Source organism: Pararge aegeria, chromosome 14 (assembly GCF_905163445.1).
Source record: "Pararge aegeria chromosome 14, ilParAegt1.1, whole genome shotgun sequence".
Classification (NCBI taxonomy): Eukaryota; Metazoa; Arthropoda; class Insecta; order Lepidoptera; family Nymphalidae; genus Pararge; species Pararge aegeria.
Genome location: NC_053193.1, coordinates 1,132,121 through 1,150,349, shown reverse-complemented (window position 1 = coordinate 1,150,349; position 18,229 = coordinate 1,132,121). Strand labels below are relative to the sequence as shown.

The 18,229-nt window shown below is 37.0% G+C and overlaps 1 protein-coding gene and 1 non-coding gene across 3 annotated transcripts in view; one reads left to right on the top strand and one right to left on the bottom strand.

The window, feature by feature from the left end:
- Window positions 1–16,093, bottom strand: part of LOC120629538 (solute carrier family 23 member 2) — a 37,217-nt gene extending 21,124 nt beyond the window's left edge. Inside the window, exons 1-6 of one of the 2 annotated variants that reach the window (XM_039898495.1) lie at window positions 15,916–16,093; window positions 13,410–13,467; window positions 8,451–8,561; window positions 7,542–7,662; window positions 4,201–4,434; window positions 3,592–3,727 (exon numbers count right to left, since the gene is read on the bottom strand). In XM_039898495.1, the coding sequence (XP_039754429.1) occupies window positions 3,592–3,727; window positions 4,201–4,434; window positions 7,542–7,662; window positions 8,451–8,561; window positions 13,410–13,460 (653 nt within the window). In that variant the 5' untranslated portion in view covers window positions 13,461–13,467; window positions 15,916–16,093. Of the gene's footprint in view, window positions 1–3,591; window positions 3,728–4,200; window positions 4,435–7,541; window positions 7,663–8,450; window positions 8,562–9,372; window positions 9,476–13,409; window positions 13,468–15,915 lie in introns of those variants that run through there. The other variant, XM_039898496.1, reaches the window with a different exon arrangement.
- Window positions 5,354–5,425, top strand: Trnaa-cgc. The gene has a single exon. It is a non-coding gene; the product is annotated as a tRNA-Ala (tRNA).
- Window positions 16,094–18,229: the final 2,136 nt, after the last annotated feature.

Genomic DNA, 18,229 nt, shown 5'->3' with positions numbered 1-18,229 from the left:
GTCCACTCAACTGGCCTAGAGCGGATTGGTAGGTTCCAACGCCGCTGAGAACATTATGAAGTACTCACAGTTATGCAGGTTTCCTCACAAAGTTTAACGCAAGTGACATTTAATTGCTTAAAACATACATAGCTTCGAAAAGTTAAGGAAGTCTGCCTGGGATAGATAGATAGATACATTCTTTATTGCACACAATTTATAATATAAATTGAAAACATAAATATAAGAAGAATAAAAATGCGCAAAGGCGGTCTTATCGCTTTAAGCGATCTCCTCCAGACAACCCTTAATGAAAGAAGAACAGGAGTATAGAAACGGGATAGTGCAATTTTAAAAATATATAACATAAACTACATCTACTATATATAACAATAATACATAAACAGCTAATACAAATACAAATAATACAGAAATAAATACATACACATATAAATATATATATATATATATATAAATAAATATAAATATACACAAATACATACAGAGCAAATATATTAGTTTATGACTCCGTAGATAAATAATATTCTTTTAAACGACTTTTGAAGATGCTTACTTAATGATTTAGACTGTCTTATGTCTCTTGGCAATCCATTCCAGAGTATAACCACCTTGACTGTAAAAGAATTTCCATACGCATGCGAGTGACTGGCAGGAACATGCAACCTGTTGTCATCCTTAGCCCTCAAATAGCACTGAACATTGCTACCAAGAAAGTTGAATCGCTCTTTTAAATATGGTGGCGTCTGAGGATCAAACTCCTTCCCAAAAGGGAGGCCGAAGTCCTAACCGCTAGGTTATCACGACTGCATCAAATAAATCAATCAATCCTACTTATATTATAAATGCGAAAGTTTTTATGGATGGATGGATAGGTGGATTTCTGTTACTCTTTCACACAAAAACTACTCAACCATTTTGACTGAATTTTGGATTGAAGATAGATTATACGCTGGATTATCAAAACGGCAATTTTTATCCCGAGAAAATGTACGGTTCCAGCAGGATTTATGAAAAACAGAAAACAGCGTACGAAGCCGCGGAAACCAGCTGGTAAAACGCTGCCCGTTTTCAGTTATATTCCCTTAGTCACCTCGTACGACACCCGCAAGAAGACTCCTCTTCCCGCGGGTGTCGTACGACCTTTGCAAAACTCCCTTTGCCTTTTATAATAACTAGAGGTCGGCCACAGATCGACACTCGACCAAAATTAATTAAAATTATGAGTTTGAACATTATTTAGGTTCTACGCCAATCGGCCGTCAATGAATTATTTGGTCTGTATGAATGGTATAGAATAGAAAAACTTTATCACAGCACAACACGGCCGTTTGACGCTGTGGACAGTGACCCTGCTTTCAAGCTCTATAAGACACTGCTTGAGAGTCAAACGCCGTGGGTTCGATTCCCACAACTGAAAAATATTTGTGTGATGAGCATGAATGTTTTCCAGTGTCTGGGTGTTTATATGTATTTTCTAAGTATTCATGTATATTATTCATAAAAATATTCATCAGTCATCTTTGTACCCATAACACAAGCTACGCTTACTTTGGGGCTAGATGGCGATGTTTGTAATGTCATAGTACATTAAAAAAAATACAAAAGGAAAAGCACAAGGAAAACAGTAATAGTACTTAGTGCTAGGGTGCAAAGGCGGCCTTATCACTAAAAAAAAAGTGTGTGTACTTATGTACACGCGATAGACGTTATACTACTTTTGCGTAACAGGGTAAAAATATTTTCAAAAATTGTGTCCTTCGCCTTGTTCTGCGTTTGTAGAAAAAACTACTCTTACAGTAGAAAAAGGTATTGAATACATTGAAAGATTTATTGTTACGCATTATCTAGTTATCTCAATATCGGAAAATCAAGTTCTATCATTAAAGTTTGAGATTTTTGTTTGTCAACGAAATCGCCGGAATGAGCCCGCAGACTTTGATAATTCAAAATGTACAGTGTCAAACCTTTTATTGAAAAACAAAATTTTTGACTATAGCTAACTTCAGGGTGTCGGTTTTTCGTGACGGGGTGCGCGCGCATCGTAAAAATTTACTCTCAACCTTTTTCCCTAACGCGCCAAAAGAAGTAGGTATAACTTCAAAAGGAATCTTTATCTTTTAAAGGCAACCTGAGCGTGCGAAGCCGATAAAAAGGTGGGTGGTGGAAACTGTATTCCGATCTGCCTTCACCAAATGACTTCCGCATCATCCTTTATATTATTACTAAACTGTAGCTCGAAAACGCGCCTCTCGTCTCCGTATTAATTATTCTAAAACCTTATTAGGTCAGGTATCTTGCAGCGTTAACTGAGCAATTAGGTTCGATTCCGGGGGGGGTTTATACAGAGCGGGGGGAAGCAATTAGTGTGACAGGTTCTGAACTATGATGTCACAGTTGAAACTAGCGCGAAAGTGGGCGTAAGCTTGCTAAGTTAAGGCGTGAGCCTTAACTTAGCAACCAATCAACTTCTTTTTTTTTTAATACAAGTTAGCTCTTGACTGCAATCTCACCTGGTGGTAAGTGACGATGCAGTCTAAGAAGGTGGCGGACTAGCCTATTACGGATTATGGTTATCATACCCCTAATCCGTTTCTGCGAGACATCGCACCGGGACTAAATCGCTGTCCTTGTCGGTAGGGTGGTAACTAGCCACGGCCAAAACCTCCCACTACAGAACTACCTGAGATCGAATCAGAAACCTAAATAAGACCACAGCAATCAGCACTCACTGTTGTGCTATGGAGGTCGAAAAATGTGTGTAGTATTTATATGCAGCAAATTGTCACCAAATTAGGCTTCAAAGCTGGTTTTAAGAAAACACTACAAAATAATTCAACGTGCTTTTAATACATAATTTGGTGTGCACTTATGCCCGTTTCCACTTAACCTAAGTAGGTATCGCCTTAATCGAATGTCTAGTTATTTAGGTGATTCCCAGAGAAAACGTTTCACGAATTCTTATGTGATCTGACGACATTAGGTGCCGTCTAAATTTACGGCACAAAATATAAATTCGGGTTTTGTAATAACTTTAAATCCATACGAGAAATGAAAATATAGTAACACAAATATAAAATACCACACCTTGTGAGTTGCCTCAGACACCGGGAAGTATCTTAGTACACTACATTAATATAATTTCTTTAATAATGTTTAATGTCATCTTTCATTCATTTGTGTTATAGTTATCCATAAATTATGTAGTTCTATCTAGTTAGTGTAAGTGGCACTGCCGTAATTACAACAAGTAAAATAAGTAAATTAATTAATTAATAAATAAATCTTTGCATCGTTCGAGTCGATACAGGACTAAGTGTGTTGATAATGCAGTCGAATTTATATCAAAACACCCACCAGCTCGATGTCGTGAACATTGGTTGCTAATCAAATATAATTTCATATGTTTCTTGCAAACTATTTATTAATTAAATAATAAATAATTAAATCATTATAAAATTACTGTAACACTAATAAAAATCGATTGGTGAAAGTTAATGTATGCCTAGCCTTTTCCGTCTTTAGTGAAAACGACGTACATTTTCTTTAAGCGTTTGAACACAAGCAGAAAAAAATATTAAAAACCTCACTCACCCAGCTGCTATACCCCACTGCTGGGAAGCCGCCTCGGCCGCGTGATCAAACAGAGTCAGTCCCACTAACGCAACTGTGGGCACTATGGTCAGCGGAGTCACGAAACGAAGTAATGACCCTATTATGCCGAAATATCCTGGCGAAAGAAAACAATATGTACGCTTACTTTCCAAATATCGTTCGATTCCATACAGGACTAAAGTGTATCGAAAATGCATCCGTATATATTATATCAAACCAGCACAATGTCATATACATGGCTGTGAATCAAATATAATATTAATCATTTCTTGAAAACTATTTATTAATTAAATAAGAAATATCGGCACGTTTGTTAAAATGCTAATCAATTTAATAAATTTTCTGGCATAAATTAAATTATAGATCCGAAGTTTAATTATGTATCCAGTTTATAAAATAACTGTAAAACAAATCAAAAAAAAAAAAAATAACATTTAATTACTGTGCAATCTTGAGGGAGGTGAAACATCAGAGGCCACTCTTAACAATCTACCAACGGGCGGGTGATGCGACGCGATAGGTCGTAGGATGAAAGTTTGTATGGAACAAAATTACTTACCTATCGGATACTGTACGCAAGGTACTTACCTCCAATGATTTGAAACAGAGCAGAGATAGCGATTGCCCCGGACAACTCGCACATCCTACTGGTCCAGACTGCCCGTCTCTCGTCCGCGGACATCGCTGCTAGCACGTCCTGCGCCGGACACTTCCATAGCGGCAGATTTAGGATGGCCAAGGTCGGTACGAGGAAGGAGATGGTACCACCTTGTACTATTGGCAGGCGACAACCGAACGTGGATTGCAACCATGTTATCAGACCTGCGATTAAATAAGCGTATATGATACTTATAGCTCCGAAGCGTGGTCGCTGACTATGATTCAGTGCTGGCGATAAAGAGACCTCTTGACGACCTACTTAGCGCAACGGTGAGCGCTCTAAATTTAAGTACGAGGTTCCCGGTTCGATTCCCAGCAGGGGCAATTTCGGATTTTTTTTTTAAAATTTTCTCTAAACTATTATTATTAAGATATATATTTATATATAGATAAGAAACGAAGTTTATTTTTAAAGTCGATTTTTTTATAAAAATACTAAATTTAAGTATTCTTTAAAATATTTGTTTTATAAATTAAACCGAAGTAAACTATGTAAAACTAAATAAAATCTAATTCGAAACGACCGCAGCGAGGCACAGTTCCTAAGATGCTGGCAGCACTGCCCCTTTGGATGGCCAAACTATTTTGTTGGCCAAGGTAACTTGCCCGCTCTAGGATCACCGGTACACTAGATAACCCTTTTCAAATATTCTTTGAAAAGAGCTTGTGCCTCCGGACCCCACGGTCTAAAAGTCTCTACTCCAAAAGGCACAAAAATGAAGCTCTGCCCTGATCGGCACTGGTAGCAGCCGCGCCCACCATTGACGAGGTGGCCTGGATGTCTGATGCAGCTAGGGTATCGACACAAGTTGCATCCCACACAAATGACCTTCCGGGCCATCGGGTCTGACAAACTATTTTTTTAAATAGGAAACTATATTTTTTGTAAATTAAAGTTTTGCTTGTTACTGGACTTAAATCTGTTATTTTGTTTGTCTGAAACGTTAAGAATCTACTATTAAGATATTTGAGAAGAACATCATAATATGTAGTAGTAGGATAAATGATTGAATTTGAGAATCTCGTATTATGCTCTGGAGATACGTACAGAACGTAAAGTAATTTAGACAACATTAATATCGGGGGTGTAACTCAGTGGTAGAGTGTCTGCTTCGCATGCTGAAAGTCCTGGGTTCAAATCCCAGCACCTCCAAATCTACTTTTTTTTTTTTTTTTTCAAATCAAACGTTTTTGTTTTATTTTATTAATTTTAAATTATGTTATGTTAAAAAAACTTTAATATTAGTCCCATTCAAAATGACTTCATATAATATTAATATAAACTAGACCAGCCAGTGGAACCGCGAGACTGGGGGAGACTTTGTTTTCGGGCTTTGTCGGGTTCCACGCTGTACTGGACAGGGTTCTCCTCCCATAACGTGAAGGCCTTAGCCCACCACACTTGCCAACTGCGGTTTGGTAGACGTGGGCACGCCTTTTAAGAACGTTATAGTAGAGGCTCTCGAGCATGCAGGTTTCCTTCACTGTTTTAGCGAGTGATATTTTAATTGCTACGTCCGATAACGGAGGATGAAACTAGGTCGCCCCGAAGGCGAAGCCGAAGCCCTAACAACTACGCTATCCGCATTCCGAACCAGTGATCGAGTCACTACAAACAGACTGACTTGACGTTTAAAAGTGCTTATAAACTAAGCCTACTAAAAACATCACCAAGCGGTGGTCGGAATCGTAATCCCACAACTGGGAAATGTGTGTGTGATGAACATGAATGTTATTCAGTTTCAGAGTGTTTATCTGTATTTTATATAAATTATTCATAAAAAAACGTGTGAGCCGTCAAGATTTCTGTAAGTTATTGCAATGAAAAGATAATATTTAAATTATTTAAAACGCACATCCCTACTAATATTATAAATGTGAATGTAAGTTTGTTTCACGCAAAAACTACTAAACCGATCATCACGAAACTTTGTACACATATTCCTGAGGTATTAGAAGTAATGTAGAATGCTTTTTATCCCGAAATTCAGCTCTGTTCTTTTGGAAGCAGCGACGAATGTGTTTGACGATTTTACACCATAACGCCATCAAATGATAACCGATTTAAATAATTACTTTTGTACTTCAGAGTTATAATATCTGTTTAATTTTGCCCAAATTTCGTGTAGATCTGATGAATGTGATTGGAGATAGAGGTCTGAACTCCTCAGCGGACGGCAGCAAACCCGTCACTTAAGGCTAAGCTATACTAAATACATAAAGTGCTGCCACATTTATGAGGCACATGTCTTTCGAAAAAAACAAAAACAAACGCAGACGAAGTCGCGAGCAACAGCTAGTAACTTATAAAAGTTAGAAGTGCGTGCTGGGATTCGAAAGTCAAGTCGAAGTCCTACCCACTAAGCTCAAATTTGTCTACGACTCTTTAGATCGGGCTTTGACAGATCGTTTGTAAAACAAAAATCAGTAGTACAAAGTTTGCGACTCTAAAACGAGTGACTTTAATTGTGCTTTGACGATAGGTCTCGTTTGCGAGCGAGCAATTTGTACTAAGGCTGGATAGAAGCAGGCTTTACTATACGGAAATCCATAATATATTATGAAAATTAAGCTTAATTTTCATAATAATTGTACTAAGGCTACTGATGATGATGTATGAAGCGCGCCATCTAGCGACGGTACGGTTTCCCAGTATTGTTATTAGATGGCGCTTTTTCAGTACCATATTATAAATCGTAGTTAAAATTCACGCGATCGAATAAATAAACGTAGGTAGATAATCTTACACTTGGCACTGTGATATCTGCTATAGTTGTTAATGTAAACATGTTGTAAAAGTAAACGATTTTTATGACTGGATCACGTTGAGGCGAGATCATTTTATGACAGATAAGTTACTGTAGAGCTATGTGTATTTATCTCGGAAACGCACGTTTTATCTGTGTTAGCAAACATGTTCATTTTGTAACAGATTGACTAAACTATACCCATGGAATATTTCTTATTATTTTAAACTATAGAAAAGTGTCTAAGGCAGATATATTTGTACGTTTTAGTTTAATGTTTATTAGCTTTTTCATGGGAACAAACAGTAGGTACCAGTAACAGTAAAAGATAAAGTTTGCACAACGGGGTTCATTTTAATATCGTAAAGAGTCAGGGAAGCTGTACTTCTTTGGCATCGAAATGTAATGCTCTAAGAGCTACTGCCACTAAAACCAGACCTACGCCACTTTAGCCAGCTAGCTCTAAGAGCTATTCGGCGAATAACATCGGTCTGAACTTTCTCCGTCAAAGATATACATTACCTGTGACAAATATCATGGTGGAGATGATGTTTGATCTGTCCGGATCCGTCTCCTCCATACAAAGCGCGGGACAGAGGATGAAAGGGATCGCCACGATGGCGCCGATCATTGTCAGGTAATGCTGAGGAACAAATACTAGTTATTAGGGTCTCGACATTCTTAAACACAAAGAAATCTATAATTAAATGTATACATTAAAACTTACATCTAACTGAAATAGTTAATAAACTTATTTCAGATGTCATGGGTTCTTATTTTTTTTTTTTATTAAAAGGGTGTAGGCCATAGACCGCCACGCTGGTCGATAAGGCTGCTTTTTGTATCCTAATGCATTCTCGTGGTGTGTATATAAAGAGTATAAATAAAATGTTTCGAAGAGTTTAGTTTTGAGGCACTGATATACCTTGGTTTAAAACGTTTCGCTTCCCAACGCTGTCATCTGAATTGCCGAATTCAATTAGGAAATCAGCGTTAATTCTTAACTATCTAACATCTTTCTTCTGTTTCCAAACAAATGGTTCACATTCGTGTTTGTACACCGATAAAAAAAATATAATATCCGATCCCGAAAACATTATCTTAATATAGTACGAATACATAAAGTAAAATGCTTCTCGAAAAATGTTATTATAATGTAAATAATTTTCATTCTTAATTTAAATTGGATTGGTTTTTAATTTATTTTATTTTATTGTATGGCAAGTTTTAATTGTAGTTAGTTTATTTTAATATAATTTGACATTTAATTAAGGTTCTTATTTTATTTTATTTTTAACAATTTCGCCAATTTAAACCAAATTTGCACACTATTAATTTAGTAGAACGTTATGCCCTCTAAACTGACTGTATTGTTTACTAACACACTTGCTAATAAATGTATGTACTATTATTAAAAATAATAATATTTACCTGCAAAGCCAGGAATATACAGAGGTACCATGACGGGTTATCGTCTATGCCGTATGTGACGTTGCCTTTGCGCTCATCCGGGGCCGCTCCATTGGGCACGCTGTTGGGATTCTGGGCATAAACACATTCCATTATGCTATGATGTCCCCACAGAATTAAGAACATACAGAAACCGTGTAGAACCATCAAAAACCACTCTACTTTGGAATGATTTCTCGAACAAACGGTTAGTCACTTCATACTATTTAGCAGGTGACACTTATTATTTTACCTCTAATGTTCACCATAAAATGTGCAAATAAGAAAAAGTTTGTGAGCTAGCAACATTCCGCGGGTGTAAAGTGAGACGTGCGCGGGGCTTTTTCTCTGTTTTTGGACACAAAGTACTGCATCTACCCTCGACTTTGCACGAATTAGATATTGGCGGTAGTTCACAATTATAAATATTATATTCATATGAAATAATTGAAAATAATAACTTAATGTTCACAAATTATCTGATACGATAAGGGATACTTTTAATTGTTGAATTTGATACGAAGAGGGACTTGTGCGAAGGGTTCTGATATGCGGTTGCTCAAAGAGTCTGACGGAATTTGCGATTAAATGGTATTGACTGAAATACGGCCCTTTTTTGACGGCCGATTGGCGCAGTTTGCAGTGATTCTGCTTTCTGAGCCCAAGGCCGTGGGTTCGATTCCCACTACTGGAAAATGTTTGTGTGAAGAGCATGAATGTTTTTCAATGTCTGGGTGTTTATATGAATATTATAAGTATTTATGTTTATAATTCATAAAAAATATTCGTCAGGCATCTTAGTACCCACAACACAAGCTACGCTTACTTTGGGGCTAGATGGCGATGTGTGTATTGTCGTGGTATATAAAAAAAAAATGTGGTTGTAACGTTATTTTCTACCTACCAAAAACATACCCAAGGAGACGTGAACTTAGACCGGCTGTAGATCGTATAAAATATCATCATCGACATCACATCAAAGCATGACCGGCCCAATAGAGGGTCTCCTTAAACAATGAGAAGGGGTTAAAGTCGTAGTCCACCCCACTGGCCCTGTGCGGTCTGGTGGACTCCACACACCTTTGAGAACATTATGGAGAGCTCTCAGGCATGCAGGTTTCCCCACAATGTTTTCCTTCCACGTTGAAGCAAGTGATATTTTAATTGCTTAAAACGCACATAACTTAGTAAAGAGGTGCGTGTTGGGTTTGGAACTCGGCCCCTTACTGGGCCTTCTTGTGTGACCTTTCTTGGCGCGCGGTGAGCGTTGTTTAAGTTGGAGGTCTTGGGCCGCGGCCGAGGCAATTTAGGAATTTATTCTTTCCAAATTTTCTCTGGTCTGGTGGAGGCTTCGGCCGCGGCTAGATTATTATTATCTAATAATATTGTATAATAATTATAAAATAGTTAGATAATTTCAAGTAGGCTAACTTAAAGTCTCTTTTGAAACGTCAAGTTTCTATTTATATTGGTTCGAAAGGCAGATTTTACCGAGATCCAAGAAATAAATGCTATAAAATCAACGATTCGTTTAGGTATAGTACTCGCTGCCTCCTTAATCGAGATTGTAGAAGACTTGCTAATAAAAACTAACCATACAACTCCACCATAAATAATCTCGGTGCGAAGGTAATATTGGTATTTGTTCCTACATAATATCCTTCTGATACGGTATGGTAATTTAATAATGACAATTAGACGTAGTTTGCTATATCTATTGCAAGGAAATAATATTGAAATTCTGACTATATATAATCTTATACTAATTAATAAAGCTGAAGAGTTTGTTTGTTTAATTGAACGTGATCATCTCAGGAACTAGTGGTCTGATTTGAAAAGTTCTTTCAGTATTACATAGCCCATTTACCGACGCAGGCTTTAGGCTATAGTATATGTTAACAAGTACTTAATAGGCACCCGACGGCCGTGACGTAGTTGGCCCATCATTATTATTTATTACAAGATACTGTTTTATGTTCATTTAATTATTTGATTGATATTCCAATAATTGGTTATTAATGTATTCAAAAATCATTACACTAATTAATGAAATAGTATGAGCTATCTAAATATTAAATGTTGATTTGATACATTGATGAAAAAACCTATAAATAGGGTAGTAGAATAAATAAGCGGACATTATACGTGTGAGATTCAACCAGGGTGCTACTCTGCCCGAAGTAATATTTGTTTTATTTTGCGTTTGTGTTTTATAATCCTAGTCCTGCGTAATATATATTATATCGCTAAGACCAATAGGAGCATAGCACCAATGAATAATGTTTTAAAATTTTTTCCTCCTGAGAGCTTCCGCTGCGTGCGCTGCGTAAATGGTTAGTTTCGATAGAATTATGTATGACAAAGTGAAATATAATAAATATACTACAACAATAAACACATCGCCATCTAGCCCCAAAGTAAGCGTAGCTTGTGTTATGGGTACTAAGACAACTAATGAATATTTTACATAAAAACTTATAATCTACCTACAGATAAACACCCAGATACTGAATAGCATTCATGTTCATCACGCAAACATTTTCCAGGTGTGGGAATCGAACCCACGGCCTTGGTGAGTCCAGGGGAAAGCAGGGTCATTGCCCACTGCGCCAGTCGGCTTTCAAAGTTGTTCCCCTTTAAAAGTAAAAAAAATTCGCGAGAGACCGATAGTTAGGTGCTTATAAAACTTTAACTGATTTAGCTTTTCTAATAGTTAAAGGCATGGCATTCCAAAGCTTAAAAACCTGATTCACGAAATATTTGTACAATAAAGAAGAATTATGTGTAAGCAGTAAGATAAGTTTCCTTGCAGTAGGTACGAAGGAATTCACCTGAGCGACCTACAGATTCAGATATATCCTTTAAGTAAGATATTGAATAGAAGCAGGCGTTACTTTGCGGAAATCCATAATATATTATGCAAATAATGCTTAATTTGCTATACTCCGCGAACAGCAGGAGAATCTCCACACCAATTAGATCCTCGGCCCAGGATCTGTTTGTCTGTGAAATTTTAAATTACACCATAAAGATTCTCCTGTTGTTCGCGGAGTACTCATGGCAAATTAAGCTTAATTTTCATAATACTTTAAGTAAGACGAAACAAGGCCCCCCGAAAGTGGGCTATCGCCGCTTTAATTATCAGCAACCATCAATAGGCTATAGCAGTCCTCTGCTGGACTAAAGGCCTCGCCCCACGGGAGGTTTTGCCCTTTATCTCCTCGCTGGCCAGACGTTTTGGTGATCTATAAAATCTTAATTGCAAGGCGTTATAGGTACGCTCTGCTAAGACATTGTTTTACGTTAAAGGCACTAATTCCATGCATTTTGCATAAGCAGTTATCATATGCATCTCGTGAGTCGGTTGAGCTCAGCGCGCAGGGAATGTGGCAATCTAAATTCAGCGCGGTTTCGATTTTCCAGCTGCTACCACTTAAATCGTACACTGAACTTGTACGAGTCTAACCGGAAAGGAAGTACGTACTGAAGGGGTACCTATTACAATTTATTCTTACTAATGATAATAATAATAATCTCTTTATTAAGACAACTAAGGTCCACCTTTGTTAGTAATACAACTGTTTAAGTTGTATTAATTAATAATATAAAAGAATTTTATTATATTTTAGGATAAATTCAAGACAGTTTGCTTCACCGTACAAGCACAGACATGAAGTGTTGCAAGATAGGTGAATCAAACTTTCCCGCTAACATATTCAGGACACTATTCGAGCTCGAACCAGCAACCTTGTCTTGTCTTGTTTGTTGTTCTAATATTATAATTTTTCTCGGCAGATAAAAATTTCAAAGTTTGCTCCAACGCAAATTGTTACAGGGTTTTCTTGACTATCCATAGTCTTTCAATAAAACATGATAATAACACAGAATTAAGAACATACATAACCCTAATTCAGCCATTATTGTATGCAGTGCATTGTGTCAAAAAACAGTGAAAACGCCCCGCGCACGTCTCACTTCACACCCGCGGAATGTTGCAAGCTCTCAAACTTTTTCCCATTTTCCCCATTTTATGGTAAACGCTTAGAATTTCAGAGGTAAAATAATTACTGTCATCTTCTTAATGGAATGGAATCCTTCATAATATTTTAAATGCGAAATTGTCTTTATGAAAATTAAGCTTAATTTGCTATAGTCGGCGAAAAGCAGGAGAATCTGTGTGGTATAATTTATAATTTCTTCAATCCTTATGCTCCACACCAAACAGATATTCGGCAATGTACCCGCTACGCACGTTTCACTTCGAAATCGGAGCATGCTCAGGAGATTTTGATGTTTACAATGAATACTGAGGATGCTCCGGTTTTCGTTCTTGTCATTACTTTACAAAGATTCTTAGCACGGAGTAAGTTGAAAGGACGGAGAGTAACATAGGCTTTTTTCCCCATGAAACGAGCAACAGCTAGGCAGCATTCTAGCCTGAAGGTATGCGATGATGCAGTCTAAGATGGTAGCGGGCTAACCTGTTAGCGGTATGGCAGTTATATTAAACCAATCATCATCATCATCACATCAACCCATAATGGCCCACTACAGAGCACGGGTCTCCTGCCACAATGAGAAGGGGGTTAAAGCCGTAGTCCACCACACTGGCCTAGTACGGATTGGTGGACTCCACACACCTTTGAGAACATTATCTAGAACTCTCAGGCATGCTTTCCTTCACCATTGAAGCAAGTGATACTTTAATTTCTTAAAACGCACATAACTTAAAAAAAGTCGGAGGTCGAGCTCCTGCCCAATGCGCTATCACCGCTTTAATTAAACCCATAATCGTAAACAATTTCTACGCAGCATCGTACCGGAACTCTGAATCGCTTGATGGCACGTTTTGTCGGTACTCCTTAAGGTGGTAACTAGCCACGTGGTAACAAGACAGATTTTTAATTTATTTTATTTATGCATAAATAATGTTAAACTTACCAAATCACTAATAACGTTTTCAAGTCCGATTTGAATATTGTGATGCACCATTTTTTACCTGTAATAAAAATATTGTTATAGCTACAAATGACCATTAAACTTGATTGCTCATAAAGTAAGCTGATACCTAGACTGTATACCTTTATAAGTTATAGGATGCCTATATAGCTAACGCGATCATTTTTATGCTGAGCCCTGCAACTAAGGTGGGACTCAAATTTCTATTGATAATACTAACTTGCAGTGCAATATACTAGACTACATAAAATAAGTAATTCATTTAAAGGAAATTGTATACAATTTCACAATAAACTACCATTTGATATCTTGGAGATGTCTCGGAAAAAGTTCAAAGTTTGTGTAAAAAGTAAGCTAATAGAAAAGTCCTATTATAGTATTAAGGACTATGTCAACGATAAAAATGCTTGGGTGTTAATTATTGCTCTAACCAGGTTGCTTCTTTAATAGCTTTAAGTCACAATATGAGATGGTGATAACAAAATAAAAACAACCGGCTAAGTTTGTTGTGGGCTTCTTCTTAGACCAGGGCGCGTTTGGAAACCTCGTAGTTTTAGTATTAAGTTGAGGAATTTAGTTATCGCCATCAACTCATCGTTATATTTAACATGTAATATACGCATCAAAAGTGTCATATATGTGCCTATTTGAATAAAGAAAAATTTTGACTTTGACTTTAATAATATTTACCCACGACTTTCTAAACACAGTTTGCGAGTTCGTACTTCACAAGTGATAGATTTAGTTATAATACAGACAGACACATGGATTTATATGTATAGAATACAAATCTACCTACCAAACAAAAGTAAGGTTATTGATTCATCGCATTAATGAGATAAGAACATAAGGGAATGTCTTTATTCATTTTATTAGGTAGCCATTTTATCATTATCAACCCATAACCTTGGAGATGTCTCTTAAAAAGTTCAAAGTATATAATATTAAACCTAACCTCGCCACCCAAGAAAACAGGTTTACCCTCGCCTGTAAATGTTTCACATCAAAAAGAACACCCGGCTAAGTTTGTTGTAGGCTTCTTCTTAGACCACGGCGCGCTTGGAACGCTCGTAGCTTTAGTTTTAAGTTTTCGAATATGGTTATCGCCAGTATCTCATTACCTTGTACCTGTTTCCTCAAGCTGTTTTGCTTCACCTTAAAGCAAAACCTAAGCCACCTTTAAGCGAAAAATTTGAGGTGCGTGCCGAGGTGCGGACTCAGTTTCCCCGAAAGGTAGGTAGGTAGGTACCAACTTTAACAACGCGTTCGTTTGTATACCTACCTACCTTTAAATAAATTACTCTCTTGCACGGCTAGCACAAGGAGACAACAATTTTATCCCCCGATGATTTCCACTGACAAGGGACAAAAGTTACTTGTTCATCTGGCAAAGCGTGGCAACAAGGAAAAGGAATGAATAATGAATGAATGAATACACTTTTATTCTGCGTCCTGCCGGTCATGATTTACGGTGCCGAAACGTGGACACTGACAGCGAGGCTGATTCACAAATTTCAAGTCGCTCAGCGTGCTATGGAAAGAGCTACACTTGGTATTTCTTTGAGGGATAACATCCGTAACGAAGTGATTTGCCATAGAACTAAAGTAACATAGCCTTCCGTTTTAGCATACTAAAGTGGCAGTGGGCTGGTCATTTCGGAGGACCGATGGACGTTGGAGTCGAAAGGTCCTCAAGTGGAGACCGCGTGTCTGTAAACGGAGTGTCGGACCCCAACTAGATGGAGCGACGATCTCCGAAAAGTGGCAGGCGTCGACTTGATGAGGAAAGCCGAAAATAGGAAAAGTTGGCGCTGCTTGAAAGAGGCCTATAGTGGACGCACAATGGCTGATGATGATGATGATTATGATGATGACTTTTATTGTACAACACATGAAAATACAGAAAAAAAGCTAGTTTACAAGGTGTATACAATTAGGCGGCTTTATAGCTACATAGCGATCTCTTCCAGGCAACCGATGGTGTTAAACACTGCTCAAGACGAAAAATAGATTGTGCTTATTATTATTATTATATTTATAAATATATGTATGTGTAGATATATTATTTGGATTACGAAAATTAAGCTTAATAATTAACAATTATTCTTTGTAAAGTCAACCCCTGAGGATGCTCCGGTTTCGGAGCGAAACGTGCGTAGAGGGAACATTGTCGAAGATCTGTTTGGTGTGGAGTATAAGGATTGAAGAATTTATAAATTACACCATACATATTTCTCCTGCTGTTCGCGGAGTATAGTAAATTAAGCTTAATTTTCATATATATCATTTTTTACCGCAAAGTAAAGCCTGCTTCTATCCAATATATTATTTGGATGTTATTTCCACCAATGCCCTGGCCTCGGAGAGTTCAAACTGTGGAAGAAGATAAACATTTTGGCCTTTTGGGAGTAGCAATAATGTCTCATCTCCATGCTAAGCTGTGCTGTAAAAAGAAACTTAAGTCGATTGAGTATATTAATTGACTTACCGGTAAATTTGTCTATCTATCGTATTCTGAGACCAGTTAATCAGAGCAAATTCCAAGCGAGCGTCTCACTATAACTACACCATGCGATGTACCTACAATTGCCGCTAGCCATCTAATTGAATGTATCAACACAACGCACGACTATTGCGACTTGTGTTGGAACATTGACTGTCCTTTAACTCTTAACAAATTACTATTTGCCTTCGTTTATTGACATGTTTAATTTTTGTATCGCTTAGATATCATTGAGGAAATACCAAGGTATTTGTATTTTAATTTAAATACTCTGCCACCTTAATATCCCTACTAATGGTAATTTATATTTAGGTAATAATAATAAGTAAAAAAGTACTTATGTACGCGTTAGAAGTTATACTTCTTTGGCGTAACAAGATAGAAATCTTATCAAAAATTTCATCTTTCGCCTTATTCTACGTTTGTAGAAAAAATGGCACTAACAATAGAAAAAGGTATTGTTTCAATTATTGAAAGTCAACTATCAAACCTTTTTTAGAAAACTAAAATGTTGACTAAGTATAGCTAACTTCATGGTGTTGATTTTTTGTGACGGTTTGCGCGCGCATCGTAAAAAAATTGTCTCACCATTTTTCCGTAACGTGCCAAATGAGTATAACTTTAATGAAAAATCTTTATTTAGTATAATTACTGTGGCTGGTACTTAAATTATTAGCAAGGGTGGCAATGCAAAAGTAAAAACTGGATGTACCGCCGCCCACCTCAGAGTATTAATTCACCAATTATACATAATATGTTCCACTAGATTTAATGTAGGTATTTTATGTGTATGAGTTGTGGGTGTGCGAGAGTATGTGTGTGTTTATTGTTATATTTATATTATAAATACATACTACGGGATGGCTATGGATGTCATATATTTGATTGAATGGAGTCTTCCGTTGGATCATTAATGCGCATCAGCGTTGCTGCGTGAAAGAAATACATACCAAAACTTAACACACCTTGTAACCAATTTCTACATGATCGGTTCAGCCAGTTCAGCGTGTAAAGTTAGGAACTATGTTTATGTTGAACTAGCTGGGCTAGATCTAAAGCTTCAATATTATTAAACAATAAATCTCAGCAGAACCATGTAGGTGTTTTGCAGAGATAAAGACAGAACCGACTTTATTATACAACTAAAAAGAATAAAACATAAATAAATTAAATAATAAAATATTTTCTCACGTCTCACTCTCTATGGACAGATCATATTTCGTATCCTTTTTATATAGTAGCAAGAAAAGTACCAGTAATTTCCTACATTTTATTTGGCACCGACTTGACGATGTGTAAAAACCGAATTGAGAACCGACTCCCTTTTTATATGTCGGTTGAAACAGTAGTTTATCTCACAATCCGAGCTTAGACTAATGATTATTTTAATTAAAAAATCAGGTCAATCTGTTTCACTTACTTACAGCTGCTTGACGCCTTGGCTTTCATCTACCTACAGCAAATATTTTGGTGCCGTTATTGTCGCCGTCTATCTATACGTCACATATATCGTGATGCACAATAAATATTTCCATTTGTTTTGGCTAATCCAGAACTGTTTGGGATGCTTCGATATTCTTTCTTTTTCGGATTGACACTTGCCGATAACGACCTGAGGGGTTCCTACGGCGTCACCGGGGGAGTGGGGCGAGCGCGAGAGCTCGCCATAAGAAGAGCCCCAGGGCTCGACGACACGATGCCTTCTGCGAGGACTCTGACCTCGGCTCGGTTCGACGTCAATCTGACTGTTATCTATTGTCGATATTCTTTCTACATTAAAACATAGCTGTTTTAAGGTTACTTGAATTTTCATCAAAGATAAATGCCATTCTAAGCTAGATTATCAATATTAGATGATATGCAAATCAATAAAATGAATCTAGAAGTTATAAAAGAACTTAGTCCTTTTAATAAAAACAGTCCTGGATTTGGAGTATTAATATTTGATAAGACGGTGCTGCCACGTTGGAAACTTAGTAGGACTGGCGACTTAAGCGACACGGGGAAAAAAAGAAAGAGGAGAGGAGAAAAAAGATGGCGCGGAAAGTGACATCGGGCGTTTGGGATTATTTGGCGAGATTTTAATAGAGAAAAGGAAAAAGGGAAAGGAATAGGTATATTAATAAAAGATAAATTATTTTAAGAGTTTAAAGTGGAAGTATATATTGTTAGCGTAATCGACAAATTATATGTTAGTGAATGATTCTGAAATTGATTTTTTATTTGGACTGGAGTCATTTTACGTTGTCAATAATAATAATAAACTTTATACAGCTTCCACACAGAAGTAAACTAATGA